Genomic DNA, 27,179 nt, shown 5'->3' with positions numbered 1-27,179 from the left:
AGTATTATATAGCTAAATAAACATGCAGTCAAAGGGTTAAATATATGAATACCTGCCACAGCTCTTAAGCAGTGTTGTAGCCTCAATCTCATTTTACTTGAGTGCTTTACACCATGGGATTTAGTACAGGGAAGGAGAAGGGAAAAACCAACTAGTGCAATCCCAAACTCAATTTCAAAGCCCTTGAGAAAATGCTTGCCAATTTGATCTCCATCTCATTTCTACCGTGTAGTGCTGGCCTGAGGCACTGCAGCTACTAGGGGACCCACACCCAGGAGGAGACCTGAAGGGCCTCTGCTAGATATTCAGGGGCACAATCATACTGTTGCAGAAAACACGCTAAGGACACTGTCTCCAGGCAGTGTAGATAGCAAGTTTAGACTGACTTCCCAGCTAGTCAAGTCCCATTTTTTTCACCATATAAGTAGGTGCTATAGAAGTGATTTATTCAGATAGGCACCTTTTTGTTTCATGCCTTTAGCTCAAAAGGCACTCTGTGACAATATTCCCATTCAGCATGGGAGAAGAAAAGGCATTCTGCTATTTCATATAAGTGAACTTTAAAGGAAAACTCATTATCAAGATTGAGAGTAAACAAAGTTGTAGCTATTATCAGAGAGGTAGCTGTGTTAGTCTGTAGCTTCAAGAACAAGAAGTCTTGTGACACCTTATAGACTAACAGATATTTTGGAGTATAAGCTTTCGTGGGCAAAGACCTGCTTCATCAAATGCATGAGTGGGGGGTGTGGTTTAGACCTTGTCAGCTCTGGTCCTCCCTCTTACTGGGACTCCACTCTTTAACTATCCCTCTGAAACCACCCCCCCGCTCATGCATCTGATGAAGCAGGTCTCTGCCCACGAAAGCTTATGCTCCAAAATATCTGTTAGTCTATAAGGTGCCACAAGACTTAAAGTTGTAGCTGTGACTTGACCCAACTGAAACTTTACAATTGTAAAGATGGGAATGCTGATTAAAATTTACAAAGGATAAAACTAATAAACTATGGATCTTTTAAGCCAATCCACTGGCAAGAAGCAGGCATAAGTTAGTAAATATGTGCAGGTAGGCATTTTTCTGTGTGCAGTCTGCCCACATGGGTTCAGAATCAGCTGGCTTTTACTCAGTGGCTATGTTTACACTACAGCGATCCTTCGAAAGAAGTTCTTCCAGAAGATCTCTTCCAAAAAAATTTCTTTCAAAAGATGGCATCCACACACATGAAACAGATCAAAAGATCAATCTGCTGTTTTGAAAATGGCCAGCTGCACACCGCTGGCACCTCTGTCGGAAGAAGAGGGCAGGAAATGCCGCGGGACTGAGTCACATGGCTGGCAAGCCCTTCTGGCAGCTCTGGCCAGCCATTCCCTTAAAGGGCCCCTCCCAAACGCTCCCTCCCTGCACATGTTGCTGACACCTGCCTTGCTGTAGACATCACAGGAGAGCTGCTGCAGGGACCAGAAGCCCATACCAGAGCTCTGTGGACCCAGCAGTTCCCAGACTAGGACTGCATCCATGCCTAGGTCTGCCTGCTGGCCATGGTGATCATGGCTGCCCTCCAGCTCATCCAGTGGCAGAGACCCCCCCCACTGGGTCTGGGGAGCCGTACTTCCTGGGAGAGCAAGGATGAGACCTTCACCCAGGGTGAGTGTCTGATGCTTGCTGTGGTTATGACCAGCCAGCCACAGCCCCGAACTGCCAAGCCCACCATGCCCAGGTGCTGCAGATCAGGGTGGCCCTCCGGAACATGTCTGGCCCACAGGCCCCAATGACCCACCCTCTGGGTACCCTCTGCTGGGTCTCCTTCCAGGACTCAGCTGTAACTTGTGTGTCAGTCATACCCAGTGCCTTTTTTGTACTCAGCTGGCTCCCCACCCCTCACCTCCAACTGATCCCATGGCTGGGGCTGCCAAGGTGCCAGTATTCATCACCAGCAAATGCCTGCAGGAAAAAAGCGCTGGTTATACCCGTAACTATTAAAACTGATAAACCCAGGCAATTTTAAATGGGGAAAACATAAGCTTCCTTTATATCTTGTCAATCAAATTTGGAGAATCCTCTGTACTATGTTTTAGTTCAGCCTACAAGTGTCCTACGGTAGAGATAGTAACTGATGCTACCCCATAGCTTTGCTGTAAAAAGCAGTAGTGCTCACTTGAATTCAGAGTCAGCTTGCTATCTATGAATAATAAGCTTTACGAATGATTAGAAGAACATTTGCTCCCTCCATAAAGATTTGCTGTTTAAAACCATGTAAGCAATATAAGGTTGGTAACTGTACTTTCTTAAGCCCCTTTTTGTCCAACCTGTTCAGATCTCCCAGAAGTACAAATACCATTCTAACATTTAAATCTATATTCTAATCACACAGTTTCCAAAGAAATTATTAAGGATTTTAGCCTAAAGGAACAAGTGTCCTTGGATAGTTCTCAAAACATTTCTTCCATCTGGCAGTGAAATACATTGCTGAAAAGCACCTGGGAAGCTTAAAGTAATTTTATGGAAGTACTTCAATTCTAGGGGCGACCATTCACACTCATTCACTACAGGACTAGGCTGAGATCTCTAAGCTGCAGCCACTTGTAGAGGTCTGGTGTTCCTTCCAGGAGAACGCAACAGTACATGCCCAGGTGATAAAATACGCACATGAAAGTAGCAGTTTATTTTTTACCCAGTTACAGCAGAAACTGTGTTCACAAAGTTTCAGGGTAAACCTGTGTAAAGCATTCAAGTGAAAACATTCATTGCATATACCAAATTATTGTAATATAAAATTGACATTCTGTTATCTAAGTAATCAAGTGCTCAAAGCTCTGTAATTTTGAAATAAACAAGACACGAAAAGGAAAGAGATGTACATGATACCAAGCTGGAAGGGGATGCAAGTGCTTTGGAGGACCAGGTCAGAATTCAAAAAGATCTGGACAAACGGGAGAAATGGTCTGAGGTACATAGAATGAACTTTAAGAAGGACAAATGAAAAGTACTCCACTTAGGAAAGAACAATCAGCTTCACATATACAAAATGGGAAATGACTGCTTAAGGATGGAGTGCTGCAGAAAGAGATCTAGAGGCAAAGCTAAATATGAGCTGAAAAAATGTGTTCAAAAAACCCAAGCTTTTGGGATGCAATAGTTGGAGTGATGTGAGCAAGACCCAAAAAGTAATTCTGCTCTATTCTGTGCTGATTAGACCTCAATTAGTGTTGTGTCCAGTTGTCTGTCCATTTCTCACATTTCAAGAAAGATTTTTTATTGCGGAAAAAGTATGATTTTCTCTACGTCATGTAAAAATGTGAACAGATTCTACCCAATTTAAAAAAAATATCACTTTTGAAGACAAACCAGTGGACATTTTTTGCTGAAATTCTTCCGAAAAAGTCATAAGCAGTGACAATATGGACTTATAACAGAAAATTAGATAGTAAATAGTGCTTGCTATTAAGCAACTTACATTTAATACAGCACATTGGAAAACAACTATTTTTCAGGAAAATTTGTCAAAAAAAAAAGTTTCCAGTCAGCTCTAAATTATAGCAGGACTAGTCCTGACACTACTCTTGAGAAAGCACCTATCAGTTTTAAATAGCTCAGATATTCCTGAGAAAGTATATTTCACTAACATTTCAGATATTTTCTCAGTGTATACATAGAAAATAGTTTCTAAAGAGTTGTAATTGTGTGTTGGGATAAGAGCTGTTCATAACTTCTGTGTATCCATGCACTTCAAAAATGTAACAAGTTTAGCTTTTACATGCCCAGAAAACAACACTGTTCAATGAGCTGCAGAAAAGTCTGACTAAGGCAGACAAAAAGTATTTCTAAATAATGTTCTCCCACTATGCCTTTTTTGATGGTGCTGAACATAATGATGCAAGTAACTAAGTGTAATTGTACAAAATTATTGCGAGTGATTTGCATTTGAAATACACACCTTCTACTGCCTCTAGTTGGCATTGTTTAACTTGGTTATAAATAGTACAGCTGAAATTCTGCAAACAGAAAGCAGTTTATGTCGGCCACATGCTTTGAATGAAGAAATGCTCAGACACAATGTGCAAGTTGGAGAGCTTTCATCAAAACTAGCCAAGATGGGAAATTGTTCATTTCCTAATCACACCCTTGCTCTGCGGAAGCCAGTCTACAGAACACATCATAAGTAAAGCTCTTTACAACATAGATGTTCATGCCATCATGTGGGTACAAGCTCTTTGCTATCCCTAATTGTTTCAGATTTTTGCTAATCACTTCTACATATATTAAAGCATCCAGTACGTACTTTTAAAAGCATTCAGTGTGACATCCATCTCACAAAGCTGGGGAGTAAGAGTCCACACTTTAGCATCCCACAGCCACCAAGAAGGGATCGGGGGGAGACACATGAAGACGTGCCATTTTACTATTCCATTAGAATAACAGGCCAGTTGTATAGCAACTTCCATCCAATGATCTCAACCTCCCCCGCTTTGCAATAAGTTCGTGCCCCCTTTTACAGGTGGGGAAACAGATGTAGAATTTAACTGGCTTGCACCAGGTGACACAGCAATTCTGTTGCACACCCAGCTTATCTTTTTGAGGGACACATTGCTAGTGTAAGGACTAGTTTTCTGAGAGACAAGAATGTGGCTTGGGCTGCGTCTACACTATGAGATAAAATCAAATTTGTTAATATCGATTTTGTAACTTTGGAATTTATAAATTCAAATTTGACTATCTTCACCTCCCCAGGTACTCCTCACAAAGTCGACTTACTGTTGCCACACTCAGTTGGCAGACATTGACTGTTGCAGTAGTGCACCGTGGGAACCTATCCCATAGTTCCCTCAACACCATAGCATTCTGGGTATGCTCGCTGGTCTTTGAGATCATCTTCCCCACATTGCATTTTCCTCATTCCCCACCCACATTAACCAAACGACCATTTTTCAAGTCGGAAGGAAAGAAAATCAGGGCATCAACAGAGATGGCAAAGTTAACAGAAATCTCTTTCTTCTGTAACTTAATTATCAAGAATTTCATAAAAATCAGCAAGTGTGTGTCTTCTCAACTGGCCATCCACTGACTGTCATCCCTTCCATGATTGCATCTGATCCCTGAAAATAACACAGGGAGAGTCTGTATTCTCAGCTGGCCCTCTACCCACTCTTCCCTGCATGAAGGGGTGCAAAGTTAGAAGAAAGAGGACAGAAGAGGCTACAAAAAAAGATTTTTATCTTCCCTCTTCACTACACAGACATTGCCAATGCTGGGGATGGCAGTGAAATTTCATACCCTGAACTTATAATGGAAACAGGACTCTCCACCCACATTTCCCTGCAGGGTATTTTTTTTTTTTTGAAGGGGGGGTGTCAAACCATGAAGAAAGAGTATAGGAAAAAAGATTTTATAACTGAAATAGCAAAGATTTTGCAAAAAGCAGCAGGTGTCTGCAGTGGACAGCAAGCCCCTGAAAATATTTTTGGCAGGGGTGTGGGGACTGTGGTCTGTGGCTGCAGAGACAATTGAAATGTTGCACTGCCCCTAAAAATCTCAGCTGCCGGGGAAGACTCCCCACTAGCGTCATCAAGCCCCCACATATCTTAGCCATCGGGGGGAGACTTCCCCACGCCCGGTGGCAGAAAGGCCCTGATTGTATATTTAGGGTGGGGTTGAGCTGAAGCGGTCCCACCACATACTTTTGCCGCCAGGGGAAACTTTCCCCCTGCAGCAGAAAGGCCCTGAAAATATTTTCGGTGGGAGGGCCAGCTGAAGTAGTGCCCCCCAAATATCTCAGCTGACAGAGGAGACTTCCCCTGGGTGGCTGCAAGCCCCTGAAATTCCTTCCTGCCCTTGGAGCCCTAACCATGTGGAAGCCAGGACAAGGTGCTGCCTGGCAGCATGGTCAGCACTGAACAGCAGACACATCCTTTTATTAGTTCGGGGGCTACCACGTGATGTGGCTGAATGCGGGAAAGACCCCAACTGAGTGGCACCTGTGGGGAAAGGGAGTGCACATAAATGTAATCCGCTGAGAAGTTTTTCGGCCCCTTGTGCAAGCACGACCCCACAACAGCCTTACTGCCATGTGGTGTGGCAGGGCAGCGGCCAGAGCCAGGTGGTGCAGAAAAAAAATAGCAAATGTAGAGAGAGTCACAAACTCCCTGCAGGGGCTATTTGTAATGGGTAGGTACACTCGCAGTGCTAACAGCAAAGAAAGAAAGATATTTCTCAGGCTCTCATAGAAACATGCCCCCACAGCCACAGGCTTCCTGGTCACAATTTGAAATTCATGGTCTACTGTTACCTAATTCCTGCGCACCTGGAGAGCAGTGGCCAGAGCAGAGCACTAAGGGGCATTGTGGGTTACATACTGGACACCTCTGGAGGATAAATTTGATTTTAAGACATGAGGCTTCCATACTAACCTTTAACTGAACTTTTGAATTTGAGCTTGATGCTACACCCAGCTGGTTCCGACGATATTAGGATACTAATATTAGTGCTCCCTAAATTGAGCTAATGGCATTCACAGTGAAGACAGTCACGTGGTAATATCAAACTAACTGCCTTAAATTTGAATGTATCTTGTAGTGTAGATGCAGCCTTAGCTGGGGTTTTGTGCCCAACTATAAGGTGGCAACTGCAATATTATAGTTAGGCTATAACTCATTATGATTGACGCAGGGGTATTAGCTGAAATGAAATACTGTAACTGAAGTGCTGATACTTTGGCTTGCAATGATGCTGAAAACTAGGAAAAGCAGATAATATGGAAAGGGATTATGTCCCTAGCTTTACCCTTTGTTTTTGGCCATTCTAAACAGTTCTCTGACATTATTTCCATCTCTCTTGTTTGGGAGCAGAGCATATGGAATACTTTATTGTTTTTATTTCTTATGTAGCACCCAAAATATACTAGAGCAGCCTGTTGCTCTACACTGATCATTCTAACCACATCAGGAGTGCCACTTACTAGAACTGTGGAGGAAGCTATATTTTTCCAAGCCTCCTCTGATGCTTACTTTTCAGGATATGAATAGGCAGAAAAGGGAAAGGAGGCTGAAGGAGGAAAAACCTGATGCACCTACACGGCTCACAAAATGTGATGAAGAAGAGGAAAATGTCAAAAACAGAAATATGTATCTGTAAGTGTGCAGAGAACATCATAATTCTCATCAGTGATTGTTAGCTAAAGGACAGCCTTGCAACAAGAACAAATGCATAGAAACTGGACAAGTATAAAATTTAGACTGAATATTAGAGGAATGTTTCTATTTTTCAGAGGACTGATGTTCTGAACAGCCCTTCATTAGGAGCAGTGAGGGCAAACAACCTAACTAGCTTTAAAGTGCAGTCTGATGAATTTATAAACAGGATTGTGTGACTGGATTGCCTGTTATAGGGAACTGGACTCGATCACCAGTCCTCTGGTTTGTATGTTTTGCCTGTAGGGTTCAGTGTAGGGTAGGCCTTTAATTTTTGACTTGCCTCAAGAATCCAAAACAACAAAAAATCATGCTTTCAATTAGTTTACTGGAAGACATTGTAAATCTGAATCATAAAGGCATTTGTATGGGATTGTACATTTTCTCCAACTCAGCCAATGAAACTACCTGTCTATAATATCACAGCTATTTGGTTTTGCTTTATTGATCTTAAGAAAGATGTTGTATTTTCATTAAAAAACAAACATGTCCCGTCACATAATATGCTGCCTGTTTCTTTCATGCTACCGAGTGTCCTCTGAAAATCAAGGGAAGCTGAAAGGACTCAGGATGTCTCTGGAGTCCCTCAGCTTCTTGGAGGATCAGCCTTACCATGAAGTATTGGAATAAAAATAGTAGGTAGGCTCACCATAAGAAGAAAGTAACATATGGCTCTTACAGAACATAATGCTTGAGGACTAAGTCTGACATATACACAGTTGAACAGAATTACTAATTAGCTGAACTTTGATAAGGCAGTAAAAGATATTAAGAATTAAAATAAAATGCCCAAAGAATTGCCAAAGGCATTGAAACTGTGTGTGCGTGCATGCATGCACATTTTTCCTTTCAGCTGAACACAACATGCTGGTCCACGATTAAAAAAACATGCTTGTGACACCTTCCTTTTTGGTGGGGAGGGGGCAAGGGGAGAGGAGTAAAATTTAACAGAAATAACTCTACTTAATGTTTGAGTGAGTGATGTAATGAAATCTGTTTGCTGTGCTAGCTGTCTTCAGATTGGGCTGTAATTACATCACAGAAGGAAGAAAGGTAGCTGAGTCTCAATCTAGATCATTTATGTAAACTCAGCCTTCTTGTCAACCAAGTTCTCAGATTGCATGCATGCAAACCACAAAAATCATCTCCTATGAACAAACTAGAGACAGTGTCAAATTGCAGACTTCTGATATACCTTATATTCTTTCTGTAATTGGATTTTAAATCTGACAAACTAAGGTTAAAAAAAAACTGTTCTTGTGCTGTCTGTTCTCTTGTGCTGGGTCTAAAAGAAGACTATTGCTCCTTCTTTTCTGCCAAAAGACTGATACTAAACATTACATATTCACATTTATTTGACTTACGTGAAAACAAGAGTCACAGAAATCTGGGAAATTATTTAGGGTAAGAGTGTTCTGAAACAAACTGCTTGATGTGGGGGGGAAGATTTTTTTTTTCTTAAAAGCATTGAAAACTTCATTTTTTGAGCCGGGCAAAGTATTTTATCCATACACTATAAAAATATAGGCAATCAATTCTCTCAACAGGACAAATTAATATTTGATTAAATATTTTAAAGCTCCTACTTACCATGCTTAACACATTCTCAGCAAGTTTCTCAAACAGGGAAAGCATTAGGCACAGAATAATTTTACATTTGAATACATATAAACAGTGGTGACATAACTGCATGTAGACAGATAAATGATTTTTCCTCGTTAATTCACTGAACAGCCTTTTGTGTTGATAAATTGGTACATTAATTCTTGACTTTAATAGCCTCTCTGTGGCAGTTTTAGAAAGTGTTTCTCCTGACACCTGCAGCTTCAGGCCCCCCTCTGTCCTCTCTTGTGCAGGAAAACCACAGGCCACCACATTGGCGCCATCCCTGGCTATGTCCAATCAATAAGGAGTTATTTCCTGTCCATTTGCTGAGGTCACAGAAGTGAGTCTCATTAATTATTTCTACTGGTGCAGCCTCAAGTATGCTTCTGGCATGGCAAGTGAAAAGTGTTTGACCTTTTTCCCCTAATTTTGTTTATAGCATTTCCAAAGAATTCATGTTCATGCAGCAATGCGGTAAATGGGGGGAGTAGGAGGGGGAAGCAACCAACAAATTTAGTTCTTGAAACATACAGGGTATTTTTCCCCTTTTCCCAGCTACTATCCATCTAGTTGTTGTCTACATATGAACAAGAGCTTATTTTTTGAACTCTATGTCATGAAAATTTGGTCACAGCATAAACCATGTTTTCTAAAGCAGATCTGGCCTCAGAGGGAGGGAAGCACTCCAGGGCCTCCAGTGCTCTGTTTCCATGGTAATGACATAGGTCAATAGCTGAAGTCACACCTTTGCCAGCCTTGATTGCTTCTTGCAGCTGTTAGAGAAAACATGCATAATAAAATCAGTTTTGACAATGCTCTGGATACATTTTTTTTCTAAAGATAACAATACCCACTCAGTATTTCCATTACATTTTCTTGAGGTAAAAAGGACAGTTAAAAATCAAATCGCTCAAAGCTCTCGTACCATTCTCAAATATAAACATGCTCTAATTCAATTACTACCTACAATAAAACCCCAGTCACTCTGAACTATACTACTACTTCTTGATAATTCAAAGCACTATGACTTACAAAGTGTATGCAACAAAGACAGGAAGTTAAATACCAGAATGCTTAATATGCTAAGTCAACATTTCAACCAAGCACTTATTTTCTTGTAGCCCATATGTGGGTATCAAAAGTCAAAAAGGATTTATAAAGACACATTTCATATATTATGTATTTTACAAATGCAGATTTTCATAGTTCATATATATATAATTTCATATTCTAGAGTGGACAACAGCAGATTTCTTCAGTAAAGTAGACCTTAAACTCAATTCTGCCATCAATTCTGCCAGGCAAATGCAAGGCACTCAGTAGGGATGGTGACTTTGAATAATATTTTGTCCAGATATTAAATTGGAAAATGTTTCCATGTGATAATAAACATTTTTGGGAAACTGCTGCAGAGAATGGTCAAATGCAAAACTTGAGTAAAATGCTAGGCAATAGTTGCGTGCTTTTTATATGGCTAAATTTTGTTTAAGTTTTTTAAGGTGGTCTTATTTTAAAATGTATTTAAAATTGTTTGTATGATGAACAGCATCCTGAAAATATCATCAGAAAGAGGTGAAACTATATATATACAAATTATTATTGTATGATTGCTTTTAAAATGTAGCCTTCACAGCAATCCCAATCCAACAGAATGACAGACCAGGAATCAAATCCAGGTCTCTCATACATTTGTTTACTGCAGTTAGACATCTGGGGCTTGCCTGTGCCAGCTGTTGTGGGCTAGTGGGCTGTCTAACTGTGGTAAAGAAATTCAGGGTGGGGAGCTCTGGGACCCTCTGACCTTGCAGGGTCCTGGAGCCTGGGCTATAGCCAGAGCCTGAAGGATGGCAACCAAAATTAAACAGCCCCTTAAGCCTGAGTCAGATGGCAGGGGCAGCTGCTGGAATGTAAACATACCTGTAGGTATTTACAAGGCCCTTATCCCCATAGTATCTAAGCATGTCACATACTTTAATGTGTCCTACATGGTTTAATAGTAATACAGTAGGCCCCCAACTTACACTATTTCAACTTCTGCGATTCTTGCAATAATACGAGTTGAAATCAACCAGCGCTGCTGCTCCCGTCAGTGTCCTGGCTTCCGTGAGTGGTGGGGAGCTGGGACCAGGTGCAGCTACTGGGAGCTGGGAGTGCAAAGGCCTGACTGCCACCTGGTTCCCGGCTCCTCACCACTTGCGGGAGCCAGGAAACTGACAGGCACAGCAGCGCCGGTCAGTTTCCCAGCTCCTGCAAGTGGAGGGGTGCCAGAAGCCAGGAAGCAGGGTGAGCGCCAGGAGCAGGCACAGAGCCGCCATCATCTTCGCTATGGTTGCTGAGCCCCTCTGCCACTTGCAGCCCTGGCTTGGGGGACCTGAAGGCAGTATGGTCCCTCCCCCATCCCTGTCCTGGGGTACATGAAATTTGACTTATGTGTGGTTGCCCAGGAACACAACCTATGTGAGAGTCAGGGGTCCACTGTATTTCCTTATCATCGAATCAAACTATCAGGTATAAAGCTTTTTAATACATATAAATATTGTATCTAAAATGATGACAGAAAAATAAATCTTTTTAAAAGAAGTGTTCCTGCAGTATATCACAGTACATATCACCTTCAATTACTTCTAGTAAATATTTCATACACCAGTATAACACCAACATATCTCACTTAAATGACATGGTGTATCTGAAAACCAGAACTGTAAGTCAATATTTCACAGCAGAGCTGACAGGAGAGAGATAGCTCAGTAGTTTGAGTCTTGGCCTGCTGATCCTAAGGTTGCAAGCTCAATCCTTGAAGAGGCTATTTAGGGATTAGGGTAAATAGATGTCAGAGATGGTGCTTGGTCCTGCCAAGAAGGCAGAGGACTGGACTAGATGACCTCCCAAGGTCCCTTCCAGCTCTAGGAGATGTTTGTACTTGTAATGAAAGACTTTTCTTATCTAAATACACACTGAAGTGGACTCATTGTATGTATTGAAGATGAAATTTCACAAAAGCATATTATAATACTTTAATCTTCAAGTCCCAATTCATAAAAAAAACTATTCCCCTTAAGATAGAACTTTCATACACTGTGCTTTGGAAGAATACTTCCCCTAAAGCAGAAGTGCAGGCAGTTAATTCAACGCCTTTGCTAATGTGTTTAAGCCATCCAGGTATCCAGCCAGGGAAGACAGCTGTTAAGTGAGAAAAAGGGGTTTTAACAGGATGTAAGGGTTCTTCCTTCGACCCAGCCTGTCAGCAGGTATTACAATTTACATGAGGATGCTAAAGTTCCATTGACTTTCTGAAGCTCATTAACAATACCCAAGGAGTAGGGATGCAGAAGGAGATAGCTGGTGACAATTGACCAGAAAGAAGAAATCGTGGAGGAAAACCTTTAGGGCTAGTCAAGCTCAGAGAGGACGCTCAGGGTAGGTCTACACTTAGGGAGAAAGTCTACTTGAGATATGCAACTCCAGCTATGTGAACAGTGTAGCTGGAGTCCACATACCTTAATCCAAATTACTGAGGCATCCCTACAATGGAGGTCAATGAGAGAAACTCTCTTGTTGATTTCCCTTACTCTTTGAGACCCCATGGAGTACTGGGGTCCACAGGAGAGCAATGAGCAGTTGATTTAGCAGGTCCCTACTGAGCCCTCTAAATCGACCCCCAGGAGATCGATCTCCAGTTAAATGTAGACAAGCCCTTACACTGAGGTTTGCAGTCTTTTATTGCTTTTCAGTTGTCAATAAAGTCAAACCCCAGAAAGGAGGAGAGTTAGGAACTAGCACATCTGCTAAACGCAGAGTGAGAACTCAATCCATCCACAGACATGCCTTGTAGAACTACTCACATGTATTCCAAAAGAAGGCCAAAATGTATGACAAACTATACGCATAAGATCAGACTCATCCACTACCAGGTACCTCAGAGGAAGATGCAAAATCCACAACAGGGCAATGATGACATAACCAGCTCCTAGGGAAAGTTTCTTCCTAACCCCATTAATTATTTATCTTATGCCCTGACAGATTAGAGTGTATAGTTCTTAAGAACTTGGAAAAATTCTTAGCAATATTTATTACCCACATAAATGCTAAACTCTGAGCATCACAGTATCTTGAGATAATGAGTTCCAACTTTCTTTTATCAGTTTGAAATTCAATGTCTCTCAATTTCAATGTTGCATTATGAGAAAATAGGAGCTTCTGATATTATGAGCCAGGAGAAAAAGTAGTGGCCTATTTTTCTTCAGCATTCTATTCATTATTTGTATACTTCTATCATGTTCCCTCTCATTAACTTCCTCTCCAAATTAAAAAAAAAAATGAAAATCTTTCTAAATCTCTAATACAGGCACTTTTACAATGATTGTCAACGTTATAGGGGCACACAGCACAACCAAACATCAAACTACTGATTAGGAGTAGAAGTGAATATCATATCTTTTCAATTTATAGTTTATCCCCTTTCAGCCTAGGGATATGAACCCAGAAGGAAAAGGAGATATATTGGACTGCAGGTGAAATGGGTCAGGTTTGGATTTCTACATTTGTCAGGCAGGGTAGATTTGAGACTTGCTCCATCCAGAGTCATGCTTTGCTCTGCCCTCCGGTGACCAGAGCTCTACCTGCCAGCCCAGAGTATTGTGAGAGTGGTTAGCTTCCTAATGATAAAAGTTGTTCCTTATTGGAAAATGAGGGTATAACTGGGATAAGTTTTTGGTGAGGAAAGAGGATCGCACAGTGTCACAAAGACATCTGTATGGACCAAAAGAACCTGGGCTTCATTCATCGTACAGTTCCTGCCAACTCTATACTTACAGGCTAGCAAACTTTTGAAGCGACAATAATTGAGTGGAATAAAAGTGAAAAGCAACGTTTGTTTGGTATTGTGGATATCAGTGGGTCATTCTGCTTAGAAAATAGAATCATACCCACTGCTGCTTTCACTTAGCATTAGTTTTTTTCAGCACTAGGGCACATTTAAAATAGAAGAGGTATTCCACATCAACAATAACAATGCCAACCCCTCTGCTGACTTGTCAGAGGCCTACCAGTTGTGATACTGGTGGGTCTCACAGGCTCTGTCTACACTAGGGCATAAATTCAATTTTAAGGGAATTAAGTCAATTTTATAATGTAACTGTCTTCACTACAAATATCATTAGGTCGATTTAAGAGGTCCTGAAGCTGACTTTTCTACTCCAGCGTTTTCATGAGGAGTAACACCAAGTTTGAATTTACAAGGTCAACTTCACGCTAGTGTAGACACAGCATATTTAATTCAATTTTACTGGCCTCCAGAAGTGTCCCACAATGCCACCAATATGTCTGTTCTGACCATTGCTTTCACCTTGGCTGCTCTGCAGGTGAACAAGAAGTAGGAAACGGGAAGGAAGAATCAGCTCAGGCTCTCTGGCTGCCTGCCGCACCACACAGCTGCTGGGCTCTCTGGCGGCCCCCATCCCTACCCCCACCATGTGGCTGCTGGGCTCTTCGGCTGCCCACCCCCTCCATGTGGCCATCGGGTCAAAATGAAATGAATGAAAATAACACTATCAAAATGAAGCATTTCAACAATACCAAAAAATAACTTTTCAATAGCTCCAAATTGAAACTTTTCAGATTTTTATTTCTGCATTTTACATTTCCCAGGACTGGCCTTCTAGCCTTGTAATGGCATGCTGTGGGAAAGTGGTGCAAAAATTCATTTGGCAGTTTGTTTTCAATGGGAGCGAGGAGTGAGGACAATGCATGCTGGGATGATGACATCAGACACTCACTACCACTTGCTGCAATTTTTTTTCCCATAACATACTGGCACAGAAACTCAGAATGCAACAGAGGCACAGGAACTCTAGGATAGGTACCCACAATGCACTGCTGACAGTCAAACTTAGCAGAGGTAGTGGGGACACATTATGTTGACTTTCTAAACATGCAGACACTCACCATTGACTTTACAAAATCTAGTGGTATAAAGTCAATGTTAATAAAGTTGACTATTTTCTAGTGTAGACACAGTCACAGAGGAAGACAGAGACTTTGAAACTAGCAGTTCATTTCACATGTGGCACTTGTAAGCTGTCAGAAGGCAACCACCTCTGGATGTTATCAGATTCAGTTGGATTTGAACCAGCGATCAAGAGGTGAAGCAAACACGAGTCTCCACTCCACTCACTCAATTCTCCCTGTAAAAATGTCTATTCAAGACAAAACTGGAATATGAAAAGTGAAATCTTAAAAAAGCTTAGCAAAGCTGTCAGCCACAGCACACAATGTGGAGGAAGTGGTAAGCCAACCAGAACTATTATGTTGGAGTCCTCTTGGAAGGAAGAGCTTATGCAAAATGTCTACAGAAATCCTAACTTTATCTAAAAACATGTCGACACTAGAGAAACAGAAAAGCATTTGCAGGAGAATGGTCATAAGTATTCCAGCAGCTAGGAATCATCTAGAGCCTATCGTGTTCATTGAAAGATTTCCCCAATTTCTTTTGTCATGTTTAGAAAGATCCAATTTAACTAAAGGACAGGGACTTCTAGGAGAGAGAGACACGACTACTGGCAAATATTATGACCCAATCATATAAGTGGAAGGACGGACTTTTCCCTGCTGTGGAACTGGCTGTACAGAAATGTAAATATTTTATTATTTACACTAACAATTTAAAGCTCAAGAAATAACTTTTTTATGAAATTTAATGGCTTTATTAAAAGAGTAAATTAAGGCCTTAATTTTTTTTTGTCAAACTCAGCTAATTATGATCTCACATATTTTCCAGGACAATAGTCAGCAAACAAGTTCAGAGGACTTATCTAAGGAAGAGGATCCTGTAGTTAGATTTTCTGCTAAAGTCTGAGATCTTCAAAGATCATGAGTTTCCTCTAATGTTGAACTGATCTAAAACATTCTTTTTACTTCTGAGATGTATAATATTTTCTGAAATAAAACAAATTGACCTCTGGTCAAGTGACTAATTAATGCATTAATTGTTTACAAAGTTCCTTGCTAGCTTTTCTAAACATGTTTTTTGTCTCATGTGGGATCAGTCTGCCTCAATAAACATTGATACTTACTCAGATTGTTAACATGTTACTGATATTTAGATTGTTAATATGTTACTTTGAAATGGCAACTCTACCTGTCATAGCTAATAGATGAACTCTCTACCCTTCCCTCCTTTTGCTTTTCAGGCATCTTGGAATGTTTCAGCATTAACCGTTACATATTCGATCTGTTTTTGTGGCTGGGCCCACAGTTAAGCTCTTCCTCTTTTTTCTTCCTCAAACGGGAGTTTGCCAATCATTTATTTACATTAAGTGCATCATTTCACAATGTATAAACTGCTAGAATCTAATACTTTAGTTTGTCTTTCCTGATAATATACAGAACAGGATGTCACTTGAATTACAGGGTAAGACTGTTTTCCCCAGTATTTGCTGAAAAACATTTTGTACTGTAAAGTAACAGTAAAATTACAGATAACTGAATCTTTAATTAAAGTGATATAATTCATTGTACAAAAGTACACTAATAAAATACTAAGTTTGAATAGTAGAGTGTTTCTTTTCTATTAATATCATACTGAAATACATGAGCTGCTTTGCCCCCTCAAACTTTTTTTTTTTTTTTTTTTTTAAATAAGTGACATATGGGCAGACACTTATTCTGGAAAATTTCAGCCTCAAAGGAAAAAAAAAAACTTTAAAAAAATCATAAGTAACTGAAAAAAAGAACAAAAGAAAAAAGAGGGGGGCGGGAAGAAAGGAAATCAGAATGCAATTATGTATGAAATCTTGCTTTAGCAGTCTCTCCAGTCATAACATTGTTTCAACAGTATATTTTATTAATATTCATGGGAAATCATTCTTCCATATGCACTGATGTGGTGTGTAGGTTCTTGAGAGGTTTCAGAATACAACACACCAACAATTCTTCATTGTGCCCAGTCTCCTTCAAACAGCAACACAAGGACTGGTTCCTTTGTGAAGTAGATTAAGCAAGTCATGATTTTAAATCAGACACTAGGAAGTAAAGGGTGTCCTTAAAAGCATATGTGACTTAATTTTATGGTACTTCTACACAGTGCCACCAGTTGCTGTTGGTACTGCTCTTATTACTTGCTACACGTTCTCATACCAATATTTATACTGGCTAAAACTCTCTGGTCAAGGATTCTCTGGTCCAGCAATATCCGTGGTCCAGCAGGACCATGGCTGTTGCTCGACCAAAGAGTACCTGAACCAGAGAGCACTGGCAGCTGGTTGGGAGCCCAGCAGTGGAAGGGACAGTGATCGGAGACAGTCCCACAACTGGGGGAAGGGAGCCCTCCAAGGCCAGCTACAGGGGGCTCAGTGGCTATGACCCCCCAGGGAGAGTTCGGAGGTCAGCAGCAGCATCCAGCATTGACTGTCCCTGGTCTAGGAAACTCCCTCATTTGGGACCAGACAGGTCCTGAGGGTGCCAGACCAGGGAGCTCCAAGCTGTACTACCAGCGTTGTGGTGTCCAACTAGTTCTGAAGCAGTAGGTCACTATTGTGGCTACTGCTGCAATGAACTAGCCACATTATTCTGGAAATATACAGCTCAAGCCAACTAGCCACAATCACTTGGCGAAAAAGCCACATGTGGCTAGTGGCTAGCATGATGGGCACCATGGAGCTAGAGACTTGTTTGTATCTTAAGGAAACCATTGGGGTGGCAAAGTTTGACTACAGGCAATCCTAGATTAGATTAGATAGCTTTTCTACCTCTCATTATGATCCAGTCACCGGCTGTTGTAAGAATAGGGATTTTTTTAAAGAAGCTTAGAAGTCAAATCATTACAGGGTCCTGCACATAACACAAACTTCAACAACTTGAAGTATGGCTGTAATCCTCACCAAGTTGGGAACCTCCTGTTTTGAATGGTTTTATCAGCCTGTTGCAATACTGACAACTTAATTTAATGGATTCCAAAGTCTGAAAGGGATCATTTCTCATCATTTAGTCTGACCTCCTCTGCAACTTAGGCCACAGAACTTCCTTAAAGTGATTCCTAGAGCAGATCTTTTATAAAAACACCCAATCTTGTTTTAAAAGGTGCCAGTGATGACGAATCCACCACAACCCTTGACTAATTGATCCCGTGGCTAATCACCCTCACTGTCAAAAGTCTACCCCTTATCTCCACTTTGAATTTGTCAGCTTCAATTTCTAACTACTGGGTTGTGTTGTGTTGTGTCCTTTTCTACTGAAGAATCCATTATCAAATGTTTGTTCCTCATATTGGTACTTACAGAGTGTCATTAAGTCACTGTCACAAGCAGGATGTGGGTGGTCTTGCCTTATGGTTAGAGCATGACTCAAGCGACAGGCTGGACTGGATGCCAGATGAGAGCCCAGAAGATTCAATGTCATGATGCAGGAAGGCTCAGGTTACCAAGAGATCAGAATCAGGCAGCAGAGGCAGGTAGAGAAGAGGAGGTAGTCCTAATCAGGGAAAAGCAGGTGCTCAGACAATGTCCTCTTCCTCTGCTTGATTTAATAGAAACAGGAAAGAACTGGGACCCCTGGCATTCCTCCAATGCTGAGCTTATAGTTCTGGTGACTGTTAACAGGTCACTGGGTGACAGGTTGGAACTTACTGACTCCTTAGCATATGTGTACACAGCAACTAGACCCCCATGGCTGGCCTGTGCCAGCCAATTCTGGTTCAGGCTGCAGAGCTGTTGCATTCCTGTGTAAACTAAGACTTCCAGGCTTGGGCCAGAGCATGGGCTCTAGGATCCGATGAGGTGAGAGTGTTCCAGAGCTTAACTCCACCCCAAGCCCAGATGTCTAAACAGCAATGAAACAGCCCTGCTGATTAAACTCAATCTGGTTTCTATACTGTGTAGACAGAACTTCTAAGAGCCCAGTGGACTGGAGTGCCAAACTTGTGGTTCCTGACTGTGATCCCTGAACCTTCTCTTTAAGTTAAAAGACTGAGTTTATTGAGTCTATCATTGTCACTATAAGGTGTATTATGAGGGGACAACAAGAGAGGGTAAGGCTGTGTTTGACTGTTCACTCTACTTTGAATGGTGCCTTAGATTAGAATACGTGCTAACTACTTATTCTAGATGTTGTCTTACACCTTGGATTTAACTGTGACTCTCTCTCTACCACCTGAAGGAGAGCTCTGTGCAAACTCAAAATCTTTTCTCTTTTTTCTCTCACCAATAGCAGTTAGTCCAATAAAAGATAATATCTCACTCATCTTATCTCGCTCCATTCCTACTCCGTATTCCCCTGTTTAAGCACCCAATGATCCTGAATGCTTAGGGATCAATGTCCTAACAGATAAAGCACAAGATGAGGTTTTAGTTGCTGTCTGCTGCAGACCACCAAATCACATTAGGGAACAGGCTGACTACATCGCAAAGCATCAATCTACAGAATGTGTAGTGGAAAAAAGCTGAGTGATCATGGGGGAATTCAGTTTGAGTGACATATGCCGGAGGTCTCATGCTGTCAAAACATCGATGGAATTTCTACAGATTATACAGGACAATTTCCTTACTGAAGAAACTCACAGGCAAAACGGGGAATTCTTTATTCGACCGGGGCCTAACGTATGAAGAGGAGCTCACCACAGCACTAAAAATTAATGGTAGCCTAGGTAGAAGTGATCATGTCCTTAATCTATTTGCACATTATAAATGCAATCAAGTCTAGACCAGCCCTATATATATACACTTGATATTTTACAAGGACCAATTTAAAAAAACAATTATTTGCCAAATCAGCCAAGAGGAAGAAATTAATTGGAAACATTTGAATGATAATTTGCAATCTTTTAAGAACACCTTAACTAGATGCACAAAAAGCTGCAATACAACAAAGATGAAACCAGGTCTTACTGGTTAAAAAAACTGAACTAATGTAGTGGAAAAGCGAAGGCAACTACAAAAGTATAATAAATACATAGATCTACACACAACAAATGGAAGAAATAGGAAGTTAATAGCAATGAACATAAATTCAGAGGTTAAAAATTCTAGAAAATTGCTAAGGGAAGCTAAGGAGAAATCTATGGCCTAAGCATAATAAAGAGGAATTTTTAAAATCTATTAGGAGCTAAAAGTAAATGGTATTAGTCCATGACTATGTGGAAATGAAAGAATTATCAATAATATTGCAGAAAAGACATTTTCAGTAAATATTTCCATCCAGTATGTAAGAAAAACACAGATTATATAGTCTCATTGTACAGTGTTAACATTCTTTTTGTTTCTTTAGTAGCAGGAAGATTAGACTGTTGATAACTGCAGGTCCAGATAACTTGCTTTCATGGATTTTAGAAGAAGTGGGTATGGAGCTCACCACAAGATTAACATCAATATTCAATAAAAGTCTGAGAGCACCGGGAAACTTCCAGAACACTGAATGACAATTAATATGTCAATTTTTCAGCAGCATAAATGGGATTAGCCAGGTAATTACAGATCTGACAGTCTTTCATCAATCCTGGGCAAGTTAATGGAGTGGCTGATACCTAGGGCCCAACCAAATTCACAAACCATTATGGCTAATTTCATGGCCATATGATTTATATGTAAAATTGGTAAATTTCATGTTTTTGCTGTTTGAAGCTGAAATTTCACAATATTGTAACTGTGGGGTCCCAACCCAAAAGGAGATTATGTGTGTATGGAAGTGGGGTAGGGGGATCATAAACCTATTGTAAGAAGGTCATGGGATTCCCACTCTCACTTTTGGACTCTGAAGGCAACAACCACAGCTCCTTGCACCCATAGGAGTTCCAGGTGTAGAGGTGTACCTGATCTCCCTGGCAGCGTCCCAGCTAGAAACTCCTCACCGCCAGTTTTGACCAGTTTGTGAGGTTAATACACAGGAACCTCAGGCTAATGGTCAGTGGCAGACAGTGTCCTCCAGTAGAGGGGAGGTGCCTAGAGGTGGATTTGTCTGGCCTCACCTCACCTCCAGCACCTATGGAGGGATGGACAAGTCCTGTCCCTCCACTGCCCAGTCAGAGCTGGGAAGTCCCCTTTGATAGGGAACTCCCAACAGCACAGAGAAGATACACTTCAATTCCTCAAGTCTCCTCCAGCTGCAGGAAGTTCATACTACTGCTGAGTCCCAGACAGTGTCTTGCAGCAGGGGAGGCATCTGAAGATGGATCCGGTCTGGTCCTCCCTCCCACCTCCAGAGCAGCTTGCACGGGAGGGGCATATCTTGTCCCTCCATCACCAAGTCAGAGCTAGAAAGCCGCCTTTGATGGGATGCTCCTAGGAACAAGGGGGACATCAGATTTCACGGCAAAAGGCTTATTTCACAGTCTATGATGAATTTTCACAGGTGTGAAATTGATAAGGCTCTACTAATACAGGACTCAATTAATAAAGAATCAAAGGAGGGTCATATGATTAATGCAAATGAACGAAGGTTTATGGAAAACAAATCCTGTCAAACTAACTTGATACTGTTTTTTGATGAGATTACGTGTTTTGTTGATAAAGGGGATAGGGTTAACAGAATACCTTTAAAACCTTGTGAGGTTTTGACCTAGTACTGACACCATATTTTGATAATTGTATAAAATTAAAAAGGCACATACTAAATGGATTAAAAACCAGCTGTTAGGTCTCAAAATGTAATTGTAAATGGGGAATCATCACTAAGTGGGTGCATTTCCTATTTGGCCATGCAGGGATCAGTTATTACCCTTTGTCATTTAACTCATTTATTGATGACCTGAGACAAAATAGAAAATCATCACTAATAAAGTTTGCAGATAACACAAACATTGGGAGCGATAAACAATGAAGAGGACAGGTCACTGATTCAGAGTGATCTAGATGAGTGGTTGTTGCCTTCAGAGTCCAAAAGTGAGACTGGGAGCGCACAACAACGTACATTTTAATATGGCTAACTGTAAAAGTACACATCTAGAACAAGGAATATACGCCATCCTAAACCATGAGCATTTTCTCTCAGGAAGCAGTAATTCCTGTGAGACATGGTGAATAACCAGCAGAACATGAGCTCTCAGTATGACTCTGTGAAAACTGTATATCATTCTAATTTTTAATCAAATCAAGTCTAATGCCTTACAGAAGTCTATCACATAACACTTTTACCTTTATCAACCAAGTTTATAATCTTACCAAAAACAGATAGCAAGTTAGTATGCGAGGATCTACATTCCATAAAACAAACACTGACTGCCATTAATTATATCATCCCCCTATTGATTATTGAGTTTCATATCAGTGGCTTCATTATCTTGCCTAGAATAAAAAAAACAAAAAAGGTCTGTTCTGGTATGGCTATGGTCTGAAGAAGCGGGTCTGTTTCATGAAAGCTCACCACCTAATAAATTATTTTGTTAGTCTTTAAAGTGCTACTTGACTGCTTTTTTTGTTTTGACAGTATATAGACTAGCACGGCTTTCTCTCTGTTACGTGCCCAGAATCAATGTCAGACTGACGTATACAATTACTCGGGTCATTCCATTTATCTTTCTACAAATACGGGCATGTTAGCTTTTTTACAGTCTTCTTGAAATTCCTTGGTGTTCTAAGATTTACTGAAAATCAACATTAATTGTCCAGTAAGTTCCTCAGCCAGCTCTTTTAAAACTCTTGGATTTAAACATCTGGACTTGGTGATGTTGAATGACTAGAATTTAAATATTAGATATTTAAAATATCTACATTCAAAATGTAGCTTTTTCTGATTTACACACAAAATCACCAAAGGATAAAATCACCAAAGGAATTATCCACATTGACTACATCAATCCTGCTGAAACAAAGTTTAATGAAAAAATATTGTAGATCATAAGCGCCTGATGTGAACAAGAACTTCCCGTCCTTTCCACTTCACTGCTCTTGGAAGTAAGCGAGTAAATGAGAAGAATCCCATGAACTGAAGTGTGATGATTCTTTGCTACTTAATATTAGAATACTGTGGGACTATTGTTACATAAATCACAAGGCTGAAAAACCATTCTGCTAACAGTGCTGTGGTGTGTTAATGTTTTAACTCTGATAGTCAATTTTGAATTTTTTTTTGGGGGGGGTGGGTTGCTATCACCTGGACTAAGTTTATTTTGTTATTATTTACTATTTGCATGATAATATGGTATCTTCAAGAACCCTTATTTCCTTAAAAATTACCTTTCTCCACCTTTTCTTCATCCCTTTCCCCCTCACATCTTAAGTCATTATTACTGTCATGCAGTGCAAATACTATTTGGTACATCATTTCTCAGGTGACCTATTTGCAGTATAGGTACAAAATCTGTTTCCCATGTTTATATATTATATGTACATTGCTTCATACGTGAATTAAGAAAAAAACTACAAACTATATCAACACTTGCCCAATTTCCCATGCCAGTCTGAAAGAAAGCGAACTGCAGCAGAGTAAATGAATAAGGGCACATGCTGGGATTTAAAAAAGCCCCATTCTGCTTAATTCCATCCTTTAAAGAAATGGCATCAAGGAAAATGCCCATGAGTTTTTGTAATACAATAATAACTGGTTGAAAAATTCATGACTCTTGCATGTAACTTGATTCATAGTGGTACAGTAGCTAGGCCACAGAACTGTGATGGCAAAATGCCCTCGTTTACCCACCACTGAATCCATGCCATGAACTCATGTAATGTCCCCTGAATAAAAACACTTAAACTTGCAAAATCATCGTCTTTATTGTTTGTGTTGCACCCGGGGGAAGTGGAGAGGAAGCAGAGTAACTCTGGGTCACAGAGTCACCAGGGAAGAGCTGGTTTACAGGCTTTAGAGCTAAGCACACAGCATTCAGGGGTCACTTCTGTAGGAGTAACACATGACAGTCATGTTGCTGTCTGGTTGTTCATAAAGCTATTTTTCAAAGCCTCTCTGATTAGCAGTGTCCCTCTCTGTGCTCTCCTTATTGGCTGGGTGCCTGGTTGCTCATAATTACTGGTCAGATAACATTTCTCAGCCCTCCAGCCTGGCATGAACATTTCCCCCTTGCTCTCACATAAATTTTGAAGTACACAGCAGGCTGCTACCACCAGGGGAATGTGGCCCTCACTGAGGTCTAACCAACTCAGGAGACTCCTGAATCTGGCTCTTAAATGGTCATTCTACTAACATTCTCCACTTGCTCATACTGCAGTTGAACTGCTTCTTACTGCAATCCAGGCCGACTGTGAATGGCTTCATGAGCCCAAGGAGCAAGGGGAAAGTTGAATCTCCCAGGGTCATTACTGGCATCTCCAAATATCCAGTGGTGATTTTCTGGTCTTGGAAGAAATTTCCATGCTGTAGCTTTCTGAACAGAATAGACTTCCTAAAGATGCACACATCAAGCACCTTTCCCAAACATCATATTTTAATGCTGGTGAAATAGCCCTTGTGATCCACCAATGCCTGCAATACCATACAGAAGTACTCTTTGTGTTTTATGTACTCTGTGGCCAGGTGGTCTGGTACTAGGATAGGGTGTTTGTTCCATCTATCACTCTGCCACAGTTAGAGAAGCCCATCATGGCAAAATCATCTACTATGTTCTGCACATTTCCCAGAGTCATTGTCTTTAACAGCAGAAGGGTATTGATTATTTTTGCTACCAGGATCACAGCTGCCCCCACTGTAGATTTGCCCACTCTAAACTGATTGCCCACTGACTAGTAGCTATATGGCATTGCAAGCTTCCACAGAGCTATTGCCATTCGCTTCTGAAATGTCAGAGCAGGTCTCATTTTAGTATTGCAGCACTTCAGGGTGGGGGAAGGCAATTCACAAAGTTCAATGAAAGTGGCCCTATGAAAGCAGAAATTTTGTAGCCACTGCTGATTGTCCCATACCGGCAAAACAATGTGGTCCCACCAATCTGAGCTTATTTTATGGCACAAGAATCAGCGCTGTACTGTGTACAAAGCATTGAATGCTGACAGCATCTCCCCATTCCTCCTCACCACTGTCTGCCCTTTGTATATGTCCATGTCGTCCTCGGAATCTTCATCACTCTCACGGCTACTTAGGATCTAAACATGTCTCAGCACAATGTGCGAAGTGCTCATAATATTTGGCACAACTGTTTTAAGCTGCACAGGTCCCATGCTAGCCTTGCAATGGCACGGCATCTGCATGGGCATGAAAAATGGGCATGAAAACTCCTTCTGCTGTTGCTTTCCAAAGGTAGAGGTAGAAGACAAGTGCCCTGTGGGATGTTGACGACACACATCCAGAATGACCCCAGCACATTTTTTCCCATCACACACCGGGACAGAAATCTACAATGCACAAGGGCAGCAGGAACACTGGGATAGGTATCCACAGTGCATTGCTGACTAAGTCAAACCCAGCAATGCTAATGGGAACACACTACATTGACTTTACCAGCGTGGACATGCACTTTTGACTTTACAAAATCGGGTGGCAGAAAACTGACCTTAACAAGTTCAACCTAATTTCCTAGTGTAGACATCCCTCAATTACTCAGGCAGGAACACTCTCAGTAGGTATTTGTACATCCTCTAGAGCTGCGTCTACACGTGCCGCCTACTTCGAAGTAGCGGCGCCAACTTCGAAATAGCGCCCGTCACGGCTACACGTGTTGGGCGCTATTTCGAAGTTAACATCGACGTTAGGCGGTGAGACGTCAAAGTCGCTAACCCCATGAGGGGATGGGAATAGCGCCCTACTTCGACGTTCAATGTTGAAGTAGGGAACGTGTAGTCGTTGTGCGTCCCGCAACATCGAAATAGCAGGGTCCTCCATGGCGGCCATCAGCTGAGAGGTTGAGAGACGCTCTCTCCAGCCCCTGAGCTCGATGGTGGCCGCGTGGAGCGGCCCCTTAAAGCTCCCCGCCCCCTGCCTTCCTGTGCAGGAAGCTGAGGGAGCGTGCAGACAGCAGCATTGCCACACGGCTAGCCTGCATGCTCCTCTGCAGCTACAGACACCCACACCTGACGCGATGGCCGCCCCCCAGCCCCCCCAGGGGACTGCCCCCCAAGGGGAGCCAGGGCTCCCAGCCCAGCAGCCAGGCGGGGAAGCGGCAGCGGGGTCTCTCCTGGACGGAGGCCGAGCTTTGGGACCTGCTGGGGCTCTGGAGCGAGGAGGAGGTGCTCCAGGTAATGGGGAGCAAGAGGTGGAACACAGATGCGTTCGCTCGGCTGGCCGAGGGCCTGGCCGCCCGGGGTCACCCTGCCCGCACTCTGGATCATATCCAGAGTAAAGTGAAGGAGCTGCGGCAGGGTTACGCCCGGGCCCGGGATGTGGCCGGCCAATCTGGGGCCGCCCCCGTCACTTGCCCCTTTTACAGGGAGCTCAGGGACATCCTGGGCCCCTGGCACACCTCCTCCCCTCCAGCCACGCTTGATACCTCGGCCGACGAGCCCCAGCAGGCCCCGAGGCGGAGTCCGCCCCAGAGGCAAGCCCCGCACCCCGGGGGCCCCCCCCCAGGAGCCCAACCACGGGGCACCAGAGGAGGAGGAGGAGGAGGGGGAGTCCTCCTCCAGCGACGCTGGCCTGAGGATCGTCCTGCCATCCAGGAGCTCCAGCCGGGCGTCCGCCCCCTGGGTGTCCCCCGACCATGGGAGTGGACCATCAGGTATGTACCCCCCCCGGTGCACACCCCCGGGGTTGAGGGGCAGGGGTAGTAGATATGACCAGGGCCCTCCATGTGCCCAGATGACCATGGCCCCAAGGACAGCAATGCCATGTCCCTCAGAAGAGTGCATCAGCCCCTGCCCCCCCCAGCACGACAGTGCCATGCCCCATCCCCGGGGCTGGGGGGAGCGGAACCTCTAGGGTCCCCCGGGGGGAGGGGATGGGACACCCAGCAGCAGCATGTGATGGAGTGGGGGGAGTGCAAATGCGAGACTCAGGCTACATATGAGAAACAAGCAGAATAGCTCCCAGTGGCTAAGGATGACCCTGGGGCTACAACTGGCAGGTTACACCTCTGCCCTGAACAAAGAGGAGGGAGGAGCCGAGCTGGGTTTGAATCGGGGGTGGCAGTTAGAGGTTAGGGGAAGGGAGAGCTAGAAGGCAGCCAGCCTGAGGAGGGGGAAAGCTACACCTCAGAGGGGCACCCCTCGGGGTCTTCTCCCCAGGACGGGTTGGAAGGACTGTCTCTGACTGCTGTACTGTCGCTTCTGTGAGAAACTGGGCATCTGTTGCCTAATAAACCTCCTGTTGTACCTGCTGAGTGAGAGTCACTCCTGCCAGTGGATGGGGTGCAGTGCAGGGGGACCCCTGAACCCCATCACAGCAGCAGCTCCCGGGGACGGGGATGGGAAACCTGCAGCAGAGGGGTGGGGGGACAAGGGCCACGGCTCAGGGCCCACACTAACGGCTGTCTCCACTCTTCTTCTCCCCCTCCTCCGTTCCGCAGCTGCACCATCGGAAGGACC

The 27,179-nt window shown here is 42.6% G+C and overlaps 1 protein-coding gene across 3 annotated transcripts in view; it reads right to left on the bottom strand.

Moving 5' to 3' along the window:
- Nucleotides 1–1,497: 1,497 nt before the first annotated feature.
- PDSS2 (decaprenyl diphosphate synthase subunit 2) overlaps nucleotides 1,498–27,179 on the bottom strand; it is a 214,170-nt gene continuing 188,488 nt past the window's right edge. The window contains exons 8-9 of one of the 3 annotated variants that reach the window (XR_012645075.1): nucleotides 18,060–18,252; nucleotides 9,437–9,560 (exon numbers count right to left, since the gene is read on the bottom strand). Coding sequence is in view for 2 of the 3 variants with exons in the window: in XM_074990785.1 (XP_074846886.1) it covers nucleotides 9,402–9,560 (159 nt within the window). In the remaining variant the exon portion in view is untranslated. Of the gene's footprint in view, nucleotides 9,561–18,059; nucleotides 18,253–27,179 lie in introns of all 3 variants that reach the window. The other 2 variants (XM_074990785.1, XM_074990784.1) reach the window with 2 other exon arrangements.

Source organism: Carettochelys insculpta, chromosome 3 (assembly GCF_033958435.1).
Source record: "Carettochelys insculpta isolate YL-2023 chromosome 3, ASM3395843v1, whole genome shotgun sequence".
Lineage (NCBI taxonomy): Eukaryota > Metazoa > Chordata > Testudines > Carettochelyidae > Carettochelys > Carettochelys insculpta.
Note: the sequence above shows the minus strand (reverse complement) of the source record. Positions and strands in the feature narration are given on the sequence as shown.